Source organism: Scylla paramamosain, chromosome 46 (assembly GCF_035594125.1).
Source record: "Scylla paramamosain isolate STU-SP2022 chromosome 46, ASM3559412v1, whole genome shotgun sequence".
Taxonomy (NCBI): domain Eukaryota; kingdom Metazoa; phylum Arthropoda; class Malacostraca; order Decapoda; family Portunidae; genus Scylla; species Scylla paramamosain.
In genome coordinates this window covers 5909110-5930857 of record NC_087196.1, presented here as the reverse complement: position 1 = coordinate 5930857, position 21748 = coordinate 5909110, and the positions used below count along the sequence as shown (strand labels likewise).

General features: G+C 39.5%; 2 protein-coding genes and 1 long non-coding RNA gene across 3 annotated transcripts; 1 reads left to right on the top strand and 2 right to left on the bottom strand.

Annotated features, from left to right (window-relative positions):
* The first annotated feature begins 1197 nt into the window (after positions 1-1197).
* LOC135094744 (V-type proton ATPase subunit D-like) lies at positions 1198-5353 on the top strand. The gene is made up of 5 exons (XM_063995088.1): positions 1198-1346; positions 1773-1890; positions 2073-2223; positions 2553-2768; positions 3315-5353. The coding sequence occupies exons 1-5, from the start codon at positions 1306-1308 to the stop codon at positions 3539-3541; spliced, it is 753 nt and encodes a 250-aa protein (XP_063851158.1). The 5' UTR covers positions 1198-1305; the 3' UTR covers positions 3542-5353.
* Positions 5354-8001: 2648 nt separating this feature from the next.
* On the bottom strand, positions 8002-17313 carry LOC135094742 (phosphatidylserine lipase ABHD16A-like). Its single transcript, XM_063995087.1, has 14 exons — positions 17155-17313; positions 16260-16316; positions 15167-15262; positions 14738-14878; positions 14253-14323; positions 13706-13884; positions 13171-13288; positions 12506-12647; positions 12126-12278; positions 11233-11429; positions 10485-10612; positions 10042-10187; positions 9734-9835; positions 8002-8712 (listed from the first exon to the last, which is right to left on the bottom strand). The coding sequence occupies exons 1-14, from the start codon at positions 17227-17229 to the stop codon at positions 8704-8706; spliced, it is 1614 nt and encodes a 537-aa protein (XP_063851157.1). The 5' UTR covers positions 17230-17313; the 3' UTR covers positions 8002-8703.
* A 2728-nt stretch (positions 17314-20041) lies between these two features.
* On the bottom strand, positions 20042-21443 carry LOC135094740 (uncharacterized). The gene is made up of 2 exons (XR_010263956.1): positions 20513-21443; positions 20042-20462 (listed from the first exon to the last, which is right to left on the bottom strand). It is a non-coding gene; the product is annotated as an uncharacterized LOC135094740 (long non-coding RNA).
* Between the last annotated feature and the right edge of the window lie 305 nt (positions 21444-21748).

The following is a 21748-nucleotide window of genomic DNA, read 5'->3' as shown; positions in this document are numbered from 1 at the left end:
CATTTGCAGGTGACTTTTTTTTCATTTCCTGTGATTTTTGAGGGTAGTTTCGTACCTCCTTCATCAAATGTCGTACCTAAGAAAATCTCCAATACTTATTATTAAATGTCTTTTTTTGTGATGTTTTATCTATTTATGATCTTTTTTTTGTGGGTGAGTGACTTTGTACTTCCATGAAATATCGTACCTAAAAAATATATATTATTTTGATAAACATCTATTTTTAAATTTAATAATACACATTCGTTTCAGTTTAGAAAGGCATAATGCATGTTACAACAATGTTTCATAGATATACAAGCATTATTTGATGGATTTTTTTTTTTCATCTTCGTACTTCCTTGATCAAATGTCGCACAGTACAAGTAAAAAAAAATGTATATAACGGAATGTTTCTACTTCCTAGGATTTATTGAGTTAATAAGGATATTTAATACATTCAGATTTTCAACTCTTAATTCTCATTTCTGTTATTTATGTTCAGTATTTCTACTTAAACATATAGAATAAGAAATACATGTTTTAATACGAAAGGCCGATGCATACTTCCAGGGACCACTCCATTAATTTGTGGACAGAATAATGTTACATAAAATAAATAGAGTGGAATTATGATTGTATTGTGCATTGAAATTTCTCCCATTGTTATTATTTTTTGTCATTATTGTTTCGATCCCGTCATGGAATTTACTGTGTTCGATTCCTTAACTCTTTGCTTCCTTCAATTACGCATACTCATGTTTTGAACATTTTAAGCCCATAAGAGACAATTTTTAAAGTTATTGCTACTATTTCCTTGCTGTATGATAATAATTTGTCCTTTTATTCTAATTATAAGCTCAAAACAGCACGTACGATGGCTCCAGGAAATAAGACTGAAATAAGGCAAAAACATCAGCTGACATCTACTATTTCTTCAATTCTCAGCCGTCAGTTACTAATGCACGAACCAACGCATCTGGCTACCTTGTACTTAGTAAATAACATCATTAACTACTATAATCTAAGCTACTGGATGTTACTAGAGCCAAAATGAAGAGACACGGAAGGGGTCAGCTGACTTGAGGAAACCGCTGCCAGATGAACGATAACATCCAAAATATCGACATAAATTAAACATACTAATAACATAAACCAAGCCGTGATAATACCCAAAAATAAAAAACAATAAATCAAAATACAAGATAATAAAGGAGTAAATAACCGAGAGACATTGGATGAGCCAAATAAAAGAGGCTAAATATACGATATCGATCCTATCCATTCAAGTCAGGAGTTCACTTTGTAAACAAGGAGGAGGCGAACATGTCAGGGAAAGACAAGATTAATATTTTCCCCTCCAGAGGGTAAGTGAGGGGCGGCGTGTATGGGGACAGTGTATGGGGGAGGCTATGAAGGCTGTATGGATGTATGGGGAGGGTTAATAATGGAAATGGTAGGGAAATATGGTGGGAATTCAGTGTTCTTTTGTGTGTGTGAGAAAGAGAGAGTAAGAGAAATTTATTTAACTGTAAGATAAGAATTACTAAGACAGAGAGAGGAAGATAAGGTGTTTCCAGGATTACGAGAAATGGATGAGAGTGTGAGAGAGAGAGAGAGAGAGAGTGAGAGAGAATCACTCACAAAAAAAAAAAATAAAAAAAAAAAAATACACCAAAAAGAGAGAGAAAACTAAAAAGAGTGGTACATAAGCCCATCACACTGACCTGTAACTTGCATCCCTGTCCCATCCCTGCCTGTGTCCGTGCCCTTGTCGTCCCTGCGCGGCGTAGGGCGCAGACCCTGATGAAGGCTCGTCTGGCGGGGGCTGTCAAGGGCCACTCACTGCTGAAGAAGAAGGCCGAGGCACTGCAGATGAGGTTCAGACAGATCCTTGCGAAGATTGTAGAGGTGAGGTAGAACTGTAGTAAAAGAATGTTGTATTATTGAATTGACCTTATTATTGTATTTGGAGTAAGCAGCCATGATGGAAAGGGTTAATAATGCTTCTGAACAGTGATTTAAGTTCCTATCCCATCTACTCCCTTTCCTCTTCCTCCTCACCCATCGCCTGTCACCCGTCACCCCTCCAGACCAAGACTCTGATGGGTGATGTGATGAAGGACGCGGCGTTCTCTCTCGCCGAGGCAAAGTTTGCATCCGGTGGGGACTTTAACCAGAGTGTGCTGCAAAATGTCACCAAGGCACGCATCAAGATCAGGAGCAAGATGGACAATGTGGCTGGTGGGTGGTGGTTCTGCTTTCAAAGTATTTTAATGGATAGATTTTTTATTTATTTATTTATTTATTTTATTTTTTTCTGTTTTGGAAGTAATAGTATTCCTCACCACTCTCTCTTTCCATCTCTCTCCCCTTCCTTCCCTCCCTTTCCTCCCATCCTTCCTTCCTTCCCTTCCCACAATCCCCACAATCCTGTCTCCACCTCTCTCTCCTTCCTCTCTCTCCTTCCTTCCCTTCCCTTGCCTACAATCTTCATTCTCTTTTCCCCCCTCCCTTCCTTCCCTTCCCACAATCCTCACTATTAACCCTCACCAACATTCCTGCACCGTCAGGTACCAACCTCCCTGTATTTGAGACATTCGAGGATGGCGTGGACACTTACGAGCTGACGGGGCTGTCCAGGGGCGGCCAGCAGATGGCTAAGCTCAAGATCAACTACAAGAGGGCCATTGAACTGCTGGTGGAGCTGGCCTCCCTGCAGGCTTCCTTCGTCACCCTCGACAATGTAGTGAAGATTACCAACAGGAGGGTGAACGCTATTGAGCATGGTAAGTGTGAGAGAGAGAGAGAGAGAGAGGGTCAGCGGGAGGGTGTGGTGGTTACAAGAAGAGAAGAGATGGTCATTGAGGGTGTGGTTAAAGAATGAGAAGAGAAGAGGTTTGAGAAGTGAGTGAGTTAGAGATGAAAAGATAAAGAGAAGGGAAGGGAAAAGATTTTGAGAGAGAGAGAGAGAGAGAGAGAGAGAGAGAGAGAGAGAGAGAGAGAGAGAGAGAGAGAGAGAGATTGGATTCTACAGTGAGTGTGGAAGTGAGTAAGTGTTAGAGAGAGAAGTGAGTGTTAGAGAAAAAAGACACAGAGAGAGAGATTAACTTATACTGTTCTTTGCATCTTGTGAAATAAGTACATGTAAAACAGTATACCAGTTACACACACACACACACACACACACACACACACCCATAGAGCTTAGACTCTCTCTCTCTTTTCACCAATCAACATCCCAAGGTACAAGAAAACACTATAATTTAAGTTTAGCAGTCCTACCTCTCCCTCCCTCCCTCCTTCACCACACTCCCTCTCTCTTTCTCCACCAGTGATCATTCCAAGATATGAGAGAACACTTGCCTACATTCTGTCCGAGCTCGATGAGTTGGAGCGCGAGGAGTTTTACCGCCTGAAGAAGATCCAGGAGAAGAAGAAGGCGATTCGGGACAAGGCAGAGGTGGAGCGGCTGCGTCTCAAGGCCATAGGAAGGGCCAAGGAGCTGGAGGAAGCCGGCACCATCTTTGACGACAATAATGAGGAGGATCTGCTGTTTTGAGGGGACTATTTGGGTGGGTGATGGGGGAATAGGGGGTTGGCTGACTGACTGATGGAGTGATCGAGTGGGTAAGTGGATGGCTGGGTGACTGATGGACTGACTGACTGACTGGCTGACTGACTGACTGACTGGCTTGTTTTTCATTTCCTTTGACAGAGTAATAACTTCTTCCAAAATAACTTTCTGGGACTGACTGACTGATTATTGGGAACTTAACTGACTGACTGACTTTTAAACTGACTGACTGACTGATTAGGGGTCAATGCACTGATAGAATAAAGCCCAGTCACCCATGTTATTTTTTAAGTCAGTTAAGATCGGATTAAGTCAGTCACCTAACCTAACCAGAAAATAACTTGGATAACTGAACTTTCTTTTATCCAGTTTTAATATATGAAATGCCATTTTCTTCTTGGTGTCTGTTGTAAAAAGTGAATATATATTAGTTTTGGTGTTGGGCTGAGTGGTGGTTGTGGTGGTGAGAGGAATGATGTGTGATGGATAAGTTCTAAGTGGTTTAAAGGTTGAGTTATCCATCATTCCTCCAGTCTTGGATAATATTGTTATTCATTGCATTCTGAACATTCTTCCAACATTTCAGTGACCCTCTTATCTCAATCTCTCTCTCATATACTTTTAACAGGCTGTAGTGGAAGTTGGTGTTTTCAAGGGTGTTTTTCATGATTCCTGCTAAAGTTTAACAAGTGTTCCTTATTCTGACTGGTTTTCACAGGCTGTAGTGGAAGTTGTTAGTTTTCAAAAGTTTTCATGATGTGGCAATAGTTTAACATGTTGCAGTGGAAGTTATTAGGGTTTTGAGGTGTGTTTGCACAATTTTAGTGATTATTTGACTGTAATGAGAGTTAATGAAGTTTCCAAGAGCTTCCATGATTTAGTGACAGTTTAACAAGGTGTAGTGGCAGTTGTAGAAATTTACAAGTCTTTTCATGATCCTGGTGATAGTTTAACAGAAATTGAAGTAAGGTTTGCAACAGTATTCAAAAGATCCCAGTGATAGTTAAACAAGAACCCAGCCCACATGAAAACAACCTTGAGAACCCAACCAGTCACTCCTTTGGCCTTTAAAGTCATCAGGGAGGTAAACATTCCAAAACAAGAACCTTAAAGAGACCATCCACTCAGCGCCTCTCAGCCCAGCGGCCAGACCAGATGTAGTCTATATAGCGGTGTACAGAAAGATGAATGTGAGCTGTGTGTTGCCTTGCATGTGGTGATGAAAGGCCACAAGAAAACTGTAGCGACGTACATACTTACATTCCACATAACTCATTGGTCATGTATTTGCTTTAGGAACAGAACACAAGGGTTGGTGTGGGAAGCCATCTGGCCTACACGTGGCATTCCCTGTATGAGAGGGAAAGGGAAGCTGCAAAGAACCATCAGGCCTACACGTGGCAGTCCCTGTATAAAATATTTCTTTCCTCCTCTCGTCATTATTAAACTTGGGTCATTACCGGAAATGCTTTGACAGATGACGATGTGGAAACAAAAGGGTAAACAAAAATTAACATAAACAGGGTGACAACCATGCATCAGCTTAGCAAGGATCCTGTATAAGCAATGAACACGCAGCTAAATCATGATACGCACACACGCAGACACACTACACACAGTAATCAGATATGTGTAGGATTACTCAAAAAATTATTAATGTTACATATAAGATCAATTAATTTTCCAATCTGTTCCAGTGTTTTCGTTTTCCCTTGTTGAGATTCTATTCAGAGATTTTTGTATTTGTCTTAGGAGTGAGTGTATGTACATAGCATTGTATTAAACTGTGTGAGGTAATGTGTGTTTTTTTTACATTTTCCTCTTTGTATTGATTAGATTAACTTACACACTGACCCGCTGCTCCACTTCACACCATCCTTGTTACTATTTTTGATTTTGCTCCACTATTTATTTATTTATATTTTTTATTTACTTATTGTTTATCATCTATAACCTTCAGACAGCTTCCCTGGACAGCTTGTTAATTATGCAGTGTTGTAAGTCAGGAAGGGTCATATTAGCTATCTGTTCCACGTTGTCTGTGTTCATGCCAACAGTTTTTCTCCCCTTACACTGCTTTGAATGTTGCAAGATGGTCATAGCTGTGGAATGTTAACATCTAAGTTTCTTTCATTGATTTATTTTTATTTCTATTTATTTATTTATTTTATCCTTTTTTTTTTTAGCACTGATAAGATTATAATTTTTTATCGTACTGTTATTTCTTTCAAGATTTATTTATTACTTATCTATTTATTTTTATTTAATTTTATTTATCTTTATTTCTGTTTGACTTATTTTAAGATTTATCACTTATCTCTTCACTTTTTACTAGTTTGATTATTTCTAAAAACACAAACATGCTAATAGTATGAATTAATTTCTGTATCTGTTCTCTTTCTTTGTTTTTCATATTTAACTGGAATGCACACACCCCTTCCTTATTTCTTTACTTTATAAATCACATTCAAATATTTAACTGGAATGCACTCCCAAAAACACTTTCACCTTAACACAAACACCTTAATTAATCGTGCCATATATTCCTTACTTTCTCAGTCCGATTTGTATATTTCAATATCCCAAACACACACACACACACACACACTCCTTACCTTAACACAAACACACCTTAATTAAACATACCATTATATTCCTTAGTTTCTCAATCAGGTTCGTATATTTTAACCTCCCAAACACGCCCTGAAATATAGAAACTCCTTTTCAGCTCCCCCCTGAATTAAAAGCATACATTAACACATTAACACAAACACCTTAATTAAACATACCATTAAATTCCTCAGTTTCTCAATCAGGTTCGTATATTTTAACCTCCCAAACACACCCTGAAATATAGAAACTCCTTTTCAGCTCCCCCCCTGAATTAAAAGCATACATTAACACATTAACACAAACACCTTAATTAAACATACCATTATATTCCTTAGTTTCTCAATCAGGTTCGTATATTTTAACTTCCCAAACACACCCTGAAATATAGAAACTCCTTTTCAGCTCACCCCTGAATTAAAAGTATACATTAACACATTAACACAAACACCTTAATTAAACATACCATTATATTCCTTAGTTTCTCAATCAGGTTCGTATATTTTAACCTCCCAAACACACCCTGAAATTTAGAAACTCCTTTTCAGCTCACCCCTGAATTAAAAGTATACATTTCCTTCCTCTCTTTACCAGGTTCAAGTTATACTCATGATAAAACTCGGGATGGATTTTTACTGTTCACACAAAGACGACGAAACAGTTACTTACTCAACCTACTCATCCTTCCTTCATCTAGCCAACAGTTACATTTTACATCCCTGATTACATGAATAAATTACAACAGTCTACATCGGCCTTTTATATAAGCTGTGTGTGTGGCGTGCTCTCTCTCTCTCTCTCTCTCTCTCTCTCTCTCTCTCTCTCTCTCTCTCTCTCTCTCTTTCTATTTCTACTCCTTCATCATCTTCTTTGCTCTCTATTCATGTTCACTCATCATCCTTGTTCCTGTGTCTAACCTTCCCTTTGAATCTTCACCACTCAACTTGTCTTGTCTGTTCTGAGCAATTAGTGTTTATGATACATCATATTATATTAACATGGATTGAAGTCGCACACACACACACACACACACACACACACACATACTAAAGGTAACAATTGATATAAGGAGATAAAACAGACGGGATTCCATTAGGACACATAATCTTATTTCACATAAATCACTACTACACACACATGCGCACACACACACACACACACACACACACACACACACACACACACAGATTGTCACTCTATCAAACACACATAATCACTCTCTCTCTCTCTCTCTCTCTCTCTCTCTCTCTCTCTCTCTCTCTCTCTCTCTCTCTCTCTCTCTCTCTGTCACACAAACACACACACATACACTCTTTTCTCTCTCAAACACACATAGTCACTCCCTTTCTCAAACACACACACACACACACACATACACACTCTCCTCTTTCAAACACAGTCACTCCCTTTCTCTCTCAAACACACACACAACCCTGTCTACCTATCTACCCCCACAGGTATCGTCAGGTATTCACTAGGTAATATCCCAGCCCTGGACACAACACAATACACATTACACACCCTGGGAACTAAAAACACTGCCTCCCTTACACTCCTTCACGTGATCTGAGTAATGTTTGCCTCGTGAATAATAAATATATCTACGTTTATGTTGGAAAAGAAGCGGCCTTATAAAAACAGGTAAGGAAATAAATATGATAGCAAGTTACTGAAGGAAGTGTTTTACGTCTGATAATTATATGCTACGCTATATATATATATCCTTTATCTTCACTATTATTATTACACACACACTCACACACATACACACTCTCCTCTCTCCCTTTAATAAAATAAAAAAATACACAAAATGTTGTTTTTTCATACATGTATTCAAATTTGTCTATTTTAATTTTCCTTTCATCAACCTTCACTATTTTTACTTATCTTGCCAATCATTGTTCTATTTCTCTTTATTTTTTTTGTTAACTTTGTCTTATATCAATTTCTTTTATTATTTTTTGTTTCTATTTGATATTATTAATCATATTTATTTCTATTTCTTTTATTAGCCTTCAATGTATTTATGTGTTACATTACTAGTCATTGTATTCTTACTTGTCATATCATGAATCACTATCTGTTTTTTACTTCTTTCATTATTTTTAAATATATTTCTTTCATATAATCTGTCAATGTTTACTTTTCAATCCTATCATAAACTAAAACTTCCATTTCTCTCCACAATTCACAAACTCCATTTCTAACTTTCATTATCAACTTTTCTTTTAATTTCCTTCATAAATCTTTATCTTCCCTTCCTTTTTATCTTATTTATTCAAAATTATTCACATTTTCAACTGCTTTTTTGTTCCATAGCATCTTTTATTCTCCCTTCACACACACATACACACACACTCAGCAAAACATCCTTCATTCATCATACACTTACATTCACTAATTAATCTTTACTGGACTGAAATAACGCCAACACCTCTCTCTCTCTCTCTCTCTCTCTCTCTCTCTCTCTCTCTCTCTCTCTCTCACTCACAGACAGTCCCAGCGTCTCTCCTCTCCTCCCTTGGATTCTCTCTCTCCTAGTCCACCTGTAGGAGAAAAAATAAATAAAAAAAATACAGGTAAAGATACAATACAGATGATTTACCTGCATACAGAAAGTCATCAGTTTAATGCCTATGTAAATTAATGGTAACCTGTATGAATAAAGCTTAAATTATCTGTATATATTGTTACCTGTATGAGTGAAGTTATCTGTATGAATTAAGCCTGAATTACCTGTATAAGCTTTAGTTACTTGTATAAATTAAGTTACCTATACACAAGGCTAAGTTAGGATAGAAGATATAAACTTTCATAAAGAAACTTACATGCATAAGCTACCTAACCTAACCTAGCCTAACTTAACCTAACTAATTTAACTCTTAACCTAACTTAACTAACCTAACTTAACCTAACTTAATCTAACTTAACCTAACCTAACCAAATCTAACCTACATACACAAGCCACCTGTACAAACCTAACCTAACAACATTTTACAGTAAAATCCCTCTCATCCGGCATTCGAGTATCCGGCAGCTTCAAGTATCCGGCACATTTTTCCCCAAGCCTTAAAATCAATAAAAAATCAATGTGTACTCATAAAATCGATTAAAATTCCCGCGCGAGGCATACTTTGTCCCCTCGCCACCAGAGCGCACTGCTTCGCATTATATTGAATAAAGCAAATAAGTGTATACGTACTTTATTTTTGTAACCCATCAACTTATTTATAAGAGGAAAGTATTAAAGAGAATGTTAGTACAGTAGTATTGTGTGTTGGTGAGTGTGAGGTGGCAGCGCGGGTGGCGACGCGTGGCACGGCGATCAGCTGATCTTTGTTATGGTAAGATGTGTGAGTGTAGGGTGGTGATTGTGGACATAATTTCACTTCTATTCAAGTATCCGGCAACTTCTGGTATCCAACATGTCGGCGGTCCCATTGATGTCGGATAAGAGGGATTTTACTGTAATTCCTTTCTTTCTTCTTTGTCTTCTGTCTATATTTCACCTGCATACATTTTTACCTATTTGCTTACCTATACTCTCTCTCTCTCTCTCTCTCTCACCTGGATGTAGGAGTCAGTGAGGGGCCGCCAGGGTCTCCAAAAGAAGTGTTTCTCCAGAGGGTTGTTATGGCCACTGGGGACGTCCACTAGGTACTTGCTGGACTGTGTGGGGGGGGGAAGGTAGGCAGGTAGGTAGGTATATAAGAAAAGATATATAAGACAGATACAAGCCACTGATTCTCTTTATCAACACTCAAATCCCCTTTATAATCACTGATCCCTTTATAAACACTTCAATCCCCTTTATAATCACTAATCCCCTTTATAAACACTTGGATCCTCTCTATAGACACTTTGATCCCACTTACAAGGTACAGCAGCATCTTGGTCTTCTCATCTATACTCATATCCTCCCCAATTGTGTACGGATAACTCTCTCCGTGCTGGGCAATGTAGGAGGATAGCAGGGATGAACACAGATCCCCATCAACACCCCACTCTGTTAGGTTAGACCCTGCAAAAGTGGCATGAGATTTGGTTAAGTTAGGTTACGTTAAATTACATTAGGTTAGGTTAGGTTAGGTTGGGTTAGGTTAAGTCAGGTTAGGTTAAGTTAGATTAGGTTAAGTTAGGTTAGATTTGGGTTTGGTTGGGTTAGTTTGGTTTGGAATCATAAAAACACCCCTAAAAACACATGTAACTTCAACCAGAACCTCCAGACTGCGAAGGTTTGGCGTGCAAGTGTTTCATATTAAACTACAAAGACTACAGACACCCATTCACCCTATCACACAGACACACAGACACTCACCCTGGAAAGGTTCAGCCAGCCACTGCCAGAGGACCTCAGTGGCTTGGGGGCACAGAAGGCCAGGGTAACGCGACTTTATTAACCGCAGCATCAGGTCGTTGCCACAGTTGCACCGCAGTTGTGTCTCGCTGTGGTGGAGGAGAGGTGTGGTGGTTAGATGAGAGGCTGGTGTGTGTTTGTGTGTCTTGAAAGGATATTCTTTCTCTCTCTCTCTCTCTCTCTCTCTCTCTCTCTCTCTCTCTCTCTCTCTCTCTCTCTCTGAATGTCCAATACCTCCAAATGCTCTCAAATTAACACCATCCAAACACCTAACACAATCCTACTCTCTCTCTCTCTCTCTCTCAGCAAAGCACCCTCACACCCCCAAAAGAAATACATGTAAAGAGACACAATAAAGATGATTTCCCTGTATACATTAATATTTACCTCTCTCTTTTGCCCTTGAAACACACTGCAAAACACTATCCTATGTCTATCATTACCAAAACACTCTAAAAACCATTAATACACTTTTAAAACACCAAAAACACCTCAGACACACACCAAAACATCCCAAAACACCCCAAACACACACCAAATATCCATCAAACACACCAAAACACCAGAAAAATACTATTTCTTCCTACAAAATGCACTCAAAATACTTTTAAACAAACCAAACACTGAAAAACACAATTTCTTCCAACAAAACAGCTTTAAACATACAATTTCCACCCCACAACCTTCCCAGGCACTTCCCATCACTCACTCAGTAGTAATAATTTCGTCCTGGGTCCTCCTGACAATGGTGACGGGCCCTGGGTACCTCGCCAGCTGATCTCCCGGATTCAGATTCAAGTGGTTACTGACAGCAAGGGTCACTATGCTGTTTAGGCATCCAGGCATCCGGTTGACGGCCAGCGGAAGCACGTGGTTGAATGTTGCGTCCAGAATTAAGCCGGATATCTGGTTTGGGGTGATCTGGTTAGGTTTGGTTAGGTTTGGAGGGGTTTGGGGTGGTTAGGTTTGGTTTGAGGTGGTTTAGTTAGGTTAGGTTAGGTTTGGGGCAGTTTGGTTATGTCGCTTAACAAATTAACTGACCTACTGACTGACTGACTGACATAAACAAAGCAGCAGACAACTGACAGATTAACACAACCTTATCATTTCATCTATCAACTCCTCTCCTCCAACTGACTGTCTTCGGCTTCTCTCTCATCTCCGCAGTGTTGCATCTCTTGGTGTCTTCTACCACTATTTTCATGCTAACTGCTCTTCTGGTTTTCCTCCCCTCCTCCCATGGCCTCACTGCACAACACTTTCTTTTCTCTCACCACTATTCTGTCCACCTCTCTAATGCAAGAGTTAACCAGTATTCTTAATCATTCATCCCTTTCTCTGGTAAACTCTGGAACTCCCTGCCTGCTTCTGTATTTCCTCCTTCCTAAGACTTGAACTCTTTCAGGAGGGAGGTTTCAACACACCTATCCTACAATATTGAAGTTAGTTTTGACTCTTCTTTTGTGACTGGCATCTTAGTGGGACTTTACTTCACTCTTTTTGTTGCCCTTGGCCAGTGTCGCTTAGAAAAAAAAAAAATAAAAAATTTTGACTTACACAACGTAACCTAACCTAACAAGCCAGACAGTGCAGCACACAGACCTGTGGGTAGTTCATGGCGGCCCAGGTGCTGGAGTAGCCACCAATGCTCCAGCCGTAGATAAGAATGTCCTCTTCCCTGAAGCCGGCGCTGTGGATAGCAAACTGCATCACAGCGTCCACTGCGTTCTGCTCCTGGCTGGGGTACGGTGAGCCCTGTGGGAATTATGTTAGGTTAGGTCTCTCTTTGTTTTAGTTAGGTAAAGCTTGGTTAGGTTAGGTTAGTTTAGTTTGCCTCTCTTTTCTTTTAGATTAAGATGTATTAGGTTAGGTTAGGTTACACTGAAGTACACCCACAACCCCCAAACACCCCCAAACACACCCAAACACACTCATATCCCTTCAAGACACACCCAAACACCCCCAAGCGTGCTGACACCCACCGTGCTGCCCCCAAAGCCAGGGTGGTTCCATCCTATCACTGAGTAGCCGGCCTCCAGTGGTGTTGTCATCAGGCCCAGCTCATAGAAGCCAGCGTTCCCTTCGCAGCACACCACCAGTGTCCGCCCATTGGGGTACTGGCCTCTGTGGGGGTTAGGATAGGTTACGTTAGTGTGTGTGTGTGTGTGTGTGTGTGTGTGTGTTTGTGTGTGTGTGTGTGTGTGTGTGTGTGTGTGTGTGTGTGTGTGTGTGTGTGTGTGTGTGTGTGTGTGTGTGTGTGTGTGTGTTTGTGTGTGTGTGTGTGTGTGTGTGTGTGTGTGTGTGTGTGTGTGTGTGTGTGTGTGTGTGTGTGTGTGTGTGTTGTGGGATTGAGTGATAGATAAATAAATAGATAAATTGACTGATTGACTGACTGACTGATAAATAAATAGATACTTAAACTGAGTGATAGACAAACAGACACACACATAGATAGATAGATAGATAGATAGATAGATAGATAGACTGAAGCACTGACTGAATGATGGACAAAACACACACACACACACACACACACACACACATAGAATAAAAAAAAAAGAAAAAAAAATCAAAATGGAACACGACAGAACAAGAGCAAGACAGAAGTGGAGTGAAATGTGGAGTGGGAGTGGAGTGGAGTGCTTACTTTGCCCGACGGTCGACCAGCATAGTATCAATAGTATTTCCATCCCTCGCCAGCAGCTTGTTCCTCTTGCCACCGAAATCCTTCACCAGCTTCTCCCGTCCTTGTGAGAGCAGGTTGTCTGAAGGAGGAGGGGAAGGTGGTGGTGGTGGTGGAAGACTTAGAGACTGACTGACTGACTGACTAATGTTGTATGAAGGAGGAAGAGGAGGAGGTGATGAAAGATTGGCTGACCGACTGACTGACTGACTGATAGATAGATGATTAATTAAACATACTAATCTTTTAATTCTTTCAGTGCATTTACATACTTTTCAGTTCTTCCGCTCTTCCTCCTGCCTCCCTGCCACACACTTCTCTCTCCTCCTGACAACCTCACGCCACCACAGCCTCTCATTACAAGCTCTTTCCCTACATCCTTATACCTTCTTTCAGTTCATCCTCCTGTTCTCTCCTGACACACCCACAACACCTCGGCTAAACGGCACAGAATCCCTAACAACTTAACATAGCCAGACTCTCAGACGGACAGCCTCACCAATGGCCAGCTGTAGGAGTTGTATACAGCCGGGGTACATGAGATATTTGCCCAGGGAGGAGGTCAGGATGTAGGCAACCAGTCTAGTGGGCAGCTGAAGAGTTCGGCTGAAAATGTTGCCATGCATGTCCGCCACTCCGCCAGCTCGCTCCACGTACACTCGAGCTTTGTTGTCGTCCCTGGTGGAAGAACAGGGAACAAAAGAATGTACAAACATAAGAACACAAGGGTTAGGAAGCCATCTGGCCTACATGTGGCAGTCCCTGTGTACATGCCTCCCTACCTCTACCTGTCATCTCCATCCATACATTTGTCTTATCTTCTAAAGCTCCCTGTTCACTTGACACTACTACCTTGATTATATAAGAAAAGAGAGTTTCATAAAGGGGAGGTTAAACTGTAATGACTGCTCATTTAGTTTAAGACTAGTTAGGTTAAGACTAATTGAATTTAAGAATGGAAAGATTAAACCATAAGAAAGAGCCAATTAAGTTAAGGATAGTTTAGTTTAAGAAAGGAAAGAACTAACACAAACACACATACTTACGCACTAATGTCACTCCACTTGAAGTTAACAGGCCAGGATGCAAAATCAAACTCGTACTGCCTCAGAGGTTCCTGCAAGACACAACAGAGATCTGCGTCAACACCAAGGTGGCGGAGGGCAGGAGGGGAACACTGGGATGATGGAGGGCAGGGAGGAAGACTTGAGGGTGACAAGAGATGGCATTCAGAGAAGAGAAATGGACTTAAGTGAGTTATAAACCTTTTTTTGTGGGTTATTTCAGTGAGTGTGTTACTTATTCCTATTACTGTCACCCCTGCCACTCTTCCCAGCCCCACAGACAACACCCCTGCACCCACACTTCCTCTCCACTCATCCCTATCACCCCTGCCACTCTTCCCAGCCCCACAAACAACACCCCTGCACCCACACCTCCTCTCCACTCCTCCCTATCACCCCTGCCAATCTTCCCTGCCCACACACACTTCTCCTGCCGCACACAGATACCCACACGGCCAAGCACTCACCATAGCCTTGGCTGGGGGTCGAGGTAAGCGTTGGGCCTCCTCCAGTATCCCGAGGAAGGTGGTGTAGGTAGGATTGAAGCAGCGACCGGCCCCTCGGAGAACCAGCGCCACCACCACCAGCAGTCCCAATCCGGTGCCCAGCTGTGTGGACCGGAAATCAGTGTGTGTGTGTGTGTGTGTGTGTGTGTGTGTGTGTGTGTGTGTGTGTGTGTGTGTGTGTGTGTGTGTGTGTGTGTGTGTGTGTGTGTGTGTGTGTGTGTGTGTGTGTGTGTGTTTACTTAGTTATTCTATTATGTATTGTTTGTGTTACCTTATTTAGCCAGTTATTTTGTTTATTTGTGTGTGTGTGTGTGTGTGTGTGTGTGTGTGTGTGTGTGTGTGTGTGTGTGTGTGTGTGTGTGTTGGTAGTGTTAGAGCACAGTGTCTCACCCGGATGGCTGAGTTGAGAGACAGGGACTCCCAGCGGTAGAACGACAGCGCCAGGATGGGTGACGTAAACATGCCGACGTACTGCACCACATAGATCTGAGGCAGAGAAACATTTGAAGCATTAGAAACATTTACTCATAATAACAGAGAGACAGAGACAGAGGGAGAGAGAGAGGGGTGGAAATATTAGCTTCAGTGTTAAGGAAAGTTATAGATGATGTAAAGAGTAAGAGGGAGAATATTCTAGTTACTCTATGAAGGAAAGGAGAGAAAGATAAAGATAGAATATATATTAATGTGTTAAGGAAAACATTTTGACAGGAAAGAGAGAGAGAGAGAGAGAGAGAGAGAGAGAGAGAGAGAGAGAGAGAGAGAGAGAGAGAGAGAGAGAGAGAGAGAGAGAGAGAGAGAGAGAGAAATATTACTGTATTAAAGAACTTGGTGTGAGAGAGATAGAGAGAATATATTTGTGGATTAAGGAAAATTCTAGAGGGAGAGGGAGCAAGGGAAGGGAGAAACTATATTAGTTCACATATTAATTAAAGCTTTAGGTGGGAGAGAGCGAGGGAGAAAGTATTTATTAGTGTGTGTGTGTGTGTGTGTGTGTGTGTGTGTGTGTGTGTGTGTGTGTGTGTGTGTGTGTGTGTGTGTGTGTGTGTGTGTGTGTGTGTGTGTGTGTGTGTGAAAGGTCATGCAAAAAAATACTTTACAGGATATCTAAAGTGTGTGTGACTCAAAAAGGAAAAGTGTGTGAGAAAAATCATTAGTTATGGGTTGTGAGAGGTTGCAAAGGGAGACTTGGAGAGCAATGCCTGTTAACGAGAATACTTTTGAGATTAGGAAGAGAAAAACTGGAGAGAGAAAATGAAAACATGTGCATAATGGCATTTAAGGAAGATGCTGTGAAAGATTATGAAGAAAACAAGAAAAAAATAAATGAAAAACAAAACCTACACATCACAGCATTAAGGAAAGACAAAGTAATATAGTACAAATATTAACAAAGCAACAAAACGCATCAAATTTGAGAGTGTACAAAATTGATGGCACGGAAAACTGGAGGAAACGGAGAGCTGGACACTGGACGACTCACCACTTGGAAGATCTTGTTGCCGAACCTCTCCAGGATGTTTGGCACGTACACTTCACTCTGGGGACACAAACCACTATTAACCACTGCCCTCACGAGTAAACAACCTTAAAAATAGCAATAATAATATTAATGATGATGATGATGATAATAAAAATCATAATTAACCATAACTGTCACAAATAAGCATTCACAGTAATAATAATAATGATACTACTATTACTATTACTACTACTACAACTACTACTACTAATACAGGTTCACTTGGAGGCTGGACACTGAAATAGCAACACTCCTTCACAGGCAAACACTAATTGGTACAAACACAGATAGGTAATAAGTAAATAAATGGGTGGATAAATAAAACAATGAATACACAAACAATCAAGTAAATCATTAACTGATAAGTAAATCTGTCATGAAAATAAACAAATAAATAGTAAATAGATATACACAGAAAAGTATATAAAAAAAAAATTAGCACAAAGTCGAGTATATATCATTAACAAACAAGTAAATAAATAAAATAAAGAAAGTAAAAAAAGACCATTTAACACTAACTTCACCCCAAAAATGTTGAAAATTTAAAAAATAAATAAAGTTAAGTTACATAAGATCAAGCCAACAAACTAACACAACACAAAACAAGGCACACACACAACACACGGAAAATATAAACACAACACAACACATAACCAACCTTCCCTCTCTGACCTGACCTATGTGACCTAACCCCGTAACACACATACACACATACTCACATTACAAAACAATACAAAAATCCAACAACAACGCTACAACACACACACCTTCCCTCACAACTCCCTCCTACCACACACACGCATATAAAACCCGCCATATCTTAATAACCACACAGAATTAGACAGATATATTTCACCTCGCCGTTCTGAAGGAGACTGCCGTATATTTTGTACAGGCGAGGCCCCATCAGACACCGCCAGGGAAGAGACATGGCTGCGCAAAATAGGAGGACTTCAGAGGTACAATATCTTAATTCCGCCACACATTCCTGTTATCATTCACTGAGGAGAATTCGGGCCTGCTGATTTCGGCCTATTTTGCCTTGTTTCTCCCTTTCTTTGCCTGTATTTTTTTTTTGGGGGGGGGGGTTTGTTTTTAGTTTTTTTTTAAGTTTTGATATGTAAGTAAGAGTTCGCTGGTGTATTTTGGCTCATTTATCTTTTTTTTCTTTTAAGGTTATGTTATCTGGTTTATTTCGGCCTATTTTTGAAGGGGTAACTATTATATATATATATATATATATATATATATATATATATATATATATATATATATATATATATATATATATATATATATATATATATATATATATATATATATATATATATATATATATATATATATATATATATATATATTATTTTTTTTATTTTTTAGTTCTGTTATGGGGTTAAGGGTTTTGTGGCTTATTTCTGCTCATTTCTTGTTTTTGTTATGAGGGCAAAAGCTTAGTGGTTTATTTCAGCCTATATTTGCCTTATTTTGGCCTATTTTTTCATGTATTTCCTTGTTTCTTTGTTGTTTTCCCTTGTCATGTGGATGAGTGTACACGGTGCGGAAGGAAGGGAGAAAGGAAGGAAGGAAAGTAAGAGGGCAGGAAGGAAAGTAGGAATAGGAAAGAAAGAATGGAGGAAGCAAACAAAGCAGAAAGGAAGGAATGAAAGTAGGAAAGAGAAGGAAGGAAAAGAAAGTATGTAGGAATTAAAGAAATTAAAAGAATGTTTTTGCTTTTTTTTTAAGTACAGTACGTAATGATGAATAAAGCAGCAGTTTAAACAACAATTGCATTAGTCATATATTTCTCTCCTTAAATACATACTATACAATGTACAATAATATACACATTTTTGGCATAATATCAGAGGATGGCAGTTGTTTATTTTTGTATACCTACCATATAAAAAAAAGTCTCTGATCTGTATAGAAAAAGTATTGCAGCTTTTTTTTTTTGTATATATATATATTTACAGTAATGATGCATTTGTATTAATCTCTTGACAACAAAAAGAAAAAAAAAAGGATGAAAGAGAAGAAAAGAAAGAAGCAACACACACACACACACACACACACACACACACACACACACACACACACTATTGCAACACTTGAGTCACCTTGCATAAAAAAAAAAAGGCACCTTCAGATAACAGTACTCGTCTTTGTACACTATAATACACCTTCCCCACACATGCTGTATAGTTAGTTTCAACAGTCAGTGTATATCTATAACTGTGTTTGCCAGTAGCTGCACATGTACTGCTAAATCTGAACTCCCATACAACACAAGCTCTCAGCAATGAAGTCGAACAAATGACAGTCCACTGGTTACTAGTTAAATAGGAGTAAATACTTAAATCTACAAATTTCAGCTACATGTATAACTGGCCTCTCTTAACAGCTGCTCAATTTGATAACAATAATCTCCCACTTATTGACAATTTATACCTGGTGTGGAGGGGATAAAACATTAATGAAAAATAACAAATAAAGGAAGAAAGAAAGGAAATGAGAAAAAAAGGTTTGGGAGATAAATATTTGTGAGATGGGAAAGAAGAAATAACCATAATAAACAAAACAAACAATAAGGTACAATATTCCTTTTTTGTACTGATTTCGAAATTCAACAATCCTTAATGAAACAACCTGTATTTTGAAACAGAGAGACAGAGAGAGAGAGAGAGAGAGAGAGAGAGAGAGAGAGAGAGAGAGAGAGAGAGAGAGAGAGAGAGAGGAGAGAGAGAGAGAGAGAGAGAGAGAGAGAGAGAGAGAGAGAGAGAGAGAGAGGAGAGAGAGAGAGAGAAGAGAGAGAGAGAGAGAGAGAGAGAGAGAATGTTGAGTGCAAGAAGTAGAAAGGAAAAAAAAAAATGAAAAAAGAAGGAAAGTAGGAAAGGAAGGAAAATGAAAGAAAAAGAAAGTAATAAAAGTAGTAGTAATAGTAGCAGCTGATGTAGAAGTAGTAGTAGTAGTAGTAGTAGTAGTAGTAGTAGTAGTAGTAGTAGTAGTAGTAGTAGTAGTAGTAATGCATCAACAACAGGAGCACACTAAACAATAATGATAAACAACACTTCACAACAGGGCATCACCTTTACAACACAAGCATCAGATAAATTCAATGAGGAGGACAGGTAACATCACACAACACTAACCTAACCAAAATTCTCAGCTAACACCTCCAGAGCCTTGCACCACCTGCCAAGCACAACACAGGGGCCCGCTGCAGCCTTTCGAGAACTGTACATGGGAACTTAGTATTAATGGCAAAAGGATTACATTATGCTGTGTCTTGAGGGGCATGGAGGACACAGGAAACACAGATACACAGCGATGGAGGGACACGGGACTTAACCTTCTATTACTACTAAAAACTACTGCTTAATTACTCATTACTAAAATATAAAATAATCTGGTGACTGATCTTCTCATTCACTGACTGGTCCACACATTCCTTCCTGTCTCGGATTGAAATGTACAGTATATTAACTTTAGCAATACCAAAAGAACTCGGTAATCCCTCTTTGGACAGTCTGGTACCTCATAGTCAACCTTTTCCTGTCAATATCCAACAATTTACGGCACCAAGGACAGTGTATGAAATGTTTATAAGCGATTACAAGAAAGAAAAGGAGTTAGAAGAAGTGTTTTGGAGAATTTCTAGCAAGTATAATATATGGAAGAACAAAAAGTGTCTCATGTTTAGTGACCAAGGAAAGATGTGCTAAATAGTGTAAGTATTAAGAACATGGGTAGAAATATATTAGCTTCCCACACACTTCAAAAGACGGGAGGGAATGCAAACACCAGTCAGTCAGTCAGTGAGACAGTAAGTGAGAGTATCAGCTGCCAGTGCCCCTTCATCCCTGTGTTCCTGTGTCCCTGTCCTCCCCTGCCTCAGCTACTGCCACAGCTCAAGCCACTGGATACAGAACACTAAGAAACAGGTGAAAGAAGCAGTTAAAAAGAGTAATTATGCATATGTACCTTGCAATTCTGGACTAAAAATACACTTGGATAAAAAAATGAGGCGAGTCAAAGTACCTTAACCAAACTATTAACATAAAACATAATGAGAGACACCAGTGCTGGGAAGGGAGTGAGGAGCCTTCTGGGACACCTCAACACACTGGGAGGAACAGGAGGGGTGTTAGCAGGCCTATGGAACACCTCAACACACTGGGAGGAACAGGAGGGGTGTTAGCAGGCCTATGGAACACCTCAACACAATGGGAGGGGCAGGAGGGGAGTGAGGAGCCTTCTGGAACACCTCAACACACTGGGAGGGGCAGGAGGGGAGTGAGGAACCTTCAGAACACCTCAATGCAATCTGAACACACTGGGAGGGGCAGGAGAGGTGCAGAGAAGCTACTGAACACTTTGAGACACACACACTTGTAAAACACACACACTACGGAAACATGATGAAATGATGCACCCACAAGCTTTCTGTAAACACTTCCAACATTATTCATAGGGAAAAAATTAAAAAGAACATGATGGAATGCACAACACAGACTTTTAAAAACACTTCAGTAAGAACAATAATAATAATGATGATGATAATAATAATAATAATAATAATAATAATAATAATAATAATAATAATAATAATAATAATAAAACAATTAAAAAAACATGATGAAATGATGAACACTTTTTAAAAACATTTTCAGTAATTAGAAAGAAACAAAGAAAGAAAACGATGAAATATCAAACAAAGCACTTTTTCCAGAAACACTTCAGCAATAACAGAGAGAAGAAAAAAAAAAAGACTAACATGATGAAATGATACACCAAACAGACAACTTTTTAAAACACTGCAACAAAAATAACAATAAAAAAAACACTTTGAAAAACCTGAAAGAATGCACCAAACACTATATTTCAGCAGTTTAAAAATAACAAGAACACAAAACACCATGACAATCACAATGAAAAACACACTTTAGGAAACACTTCAATAACAATAAAAAAATAAAAAAAACTATGAAACACTGTGAAATAAAGAGGGACTGAAACACACCTTGGAAAACACTACACAATGAGAGAGAGAGAGAGAGAGAGAGAGAGAGAGAGAGAGAGAGAGAGAGAGTGAGAGAGAGAGAGAGAGAGAGAGAGAGAGAGAGAGAGAGAGAGAGAGAGAGAGGAGAGAGAGAGAGAGAGAGAGAGACTCTTGGAAAAACACTGCAACTCAAGAAAAGGCCTCAACACATTTTAACACACCCCAACTCAACACAGAGCTGCCACACACACACACACACACACACACACACACACACACACACACACACACACACAGATGGCAACACTGCATTCATAAACAGCAGTATGTGTATCATCGCAACACTGCAACAACCAAAATATGCTCTGTATCATTCCTGCAACACACTAAAATGATCTACTTGTTAATGCAACACAGAAATAATTGCAAATGAGTGACTTTAATTCTGGCT

What these genes read in the sequence shown, in the direction of transcription:
- LOC135094742 (XM_063995087.1), bottom strand. Translation starts at nt 17,229, where the DNA reads ATGTCTCTTCCCTGGCGGTGTCTGATGGGGCCTCGCCTGTACAAAATA. An exon ending in CTGGTCGACCGTCGGGCAAA is followed by an intron (nt 12,648 to 13,170) that starts GTAAGCACTCCA and finishes TAACCCCCACAG; the next exon opens with AGGCCAGTACCCCAATGGGC. An exon ending in CCGCCATGAACTACCCACAG is followed by an intron (nt 11,430 to 12,125) that starts GTCTGTGTGCTG and finishes ACCCCAAACCAG; the next exon opens with ATATCCGGCTTAATTCTGGA.
- LOC135094744 (XM_063995088.1), top strand. Translation starts at nt 1,306, where the DNA reads ATGTCAGGGAAAGACAAGATTAATATTTTCCCCTCCAGAGG. An exon ending in AATATTTTCCCCTCCAGAGG is followed by an intron (nt 1,347 to 1,772) that starts GTAAGTGAGGGG and finishes TGCGCGGCGTAG; the next exon opens with GGCGCAGACCCTGATGAAGG. An exon ending in GGTGAACGCTATTGAGCATG is followed by an intron (nt 2,769 to 3,314) that starts GTAAGTGTGAGA and finishes TTTCTCCACCAG; the next exon opens with TGATCATTCCAAGATATGAG.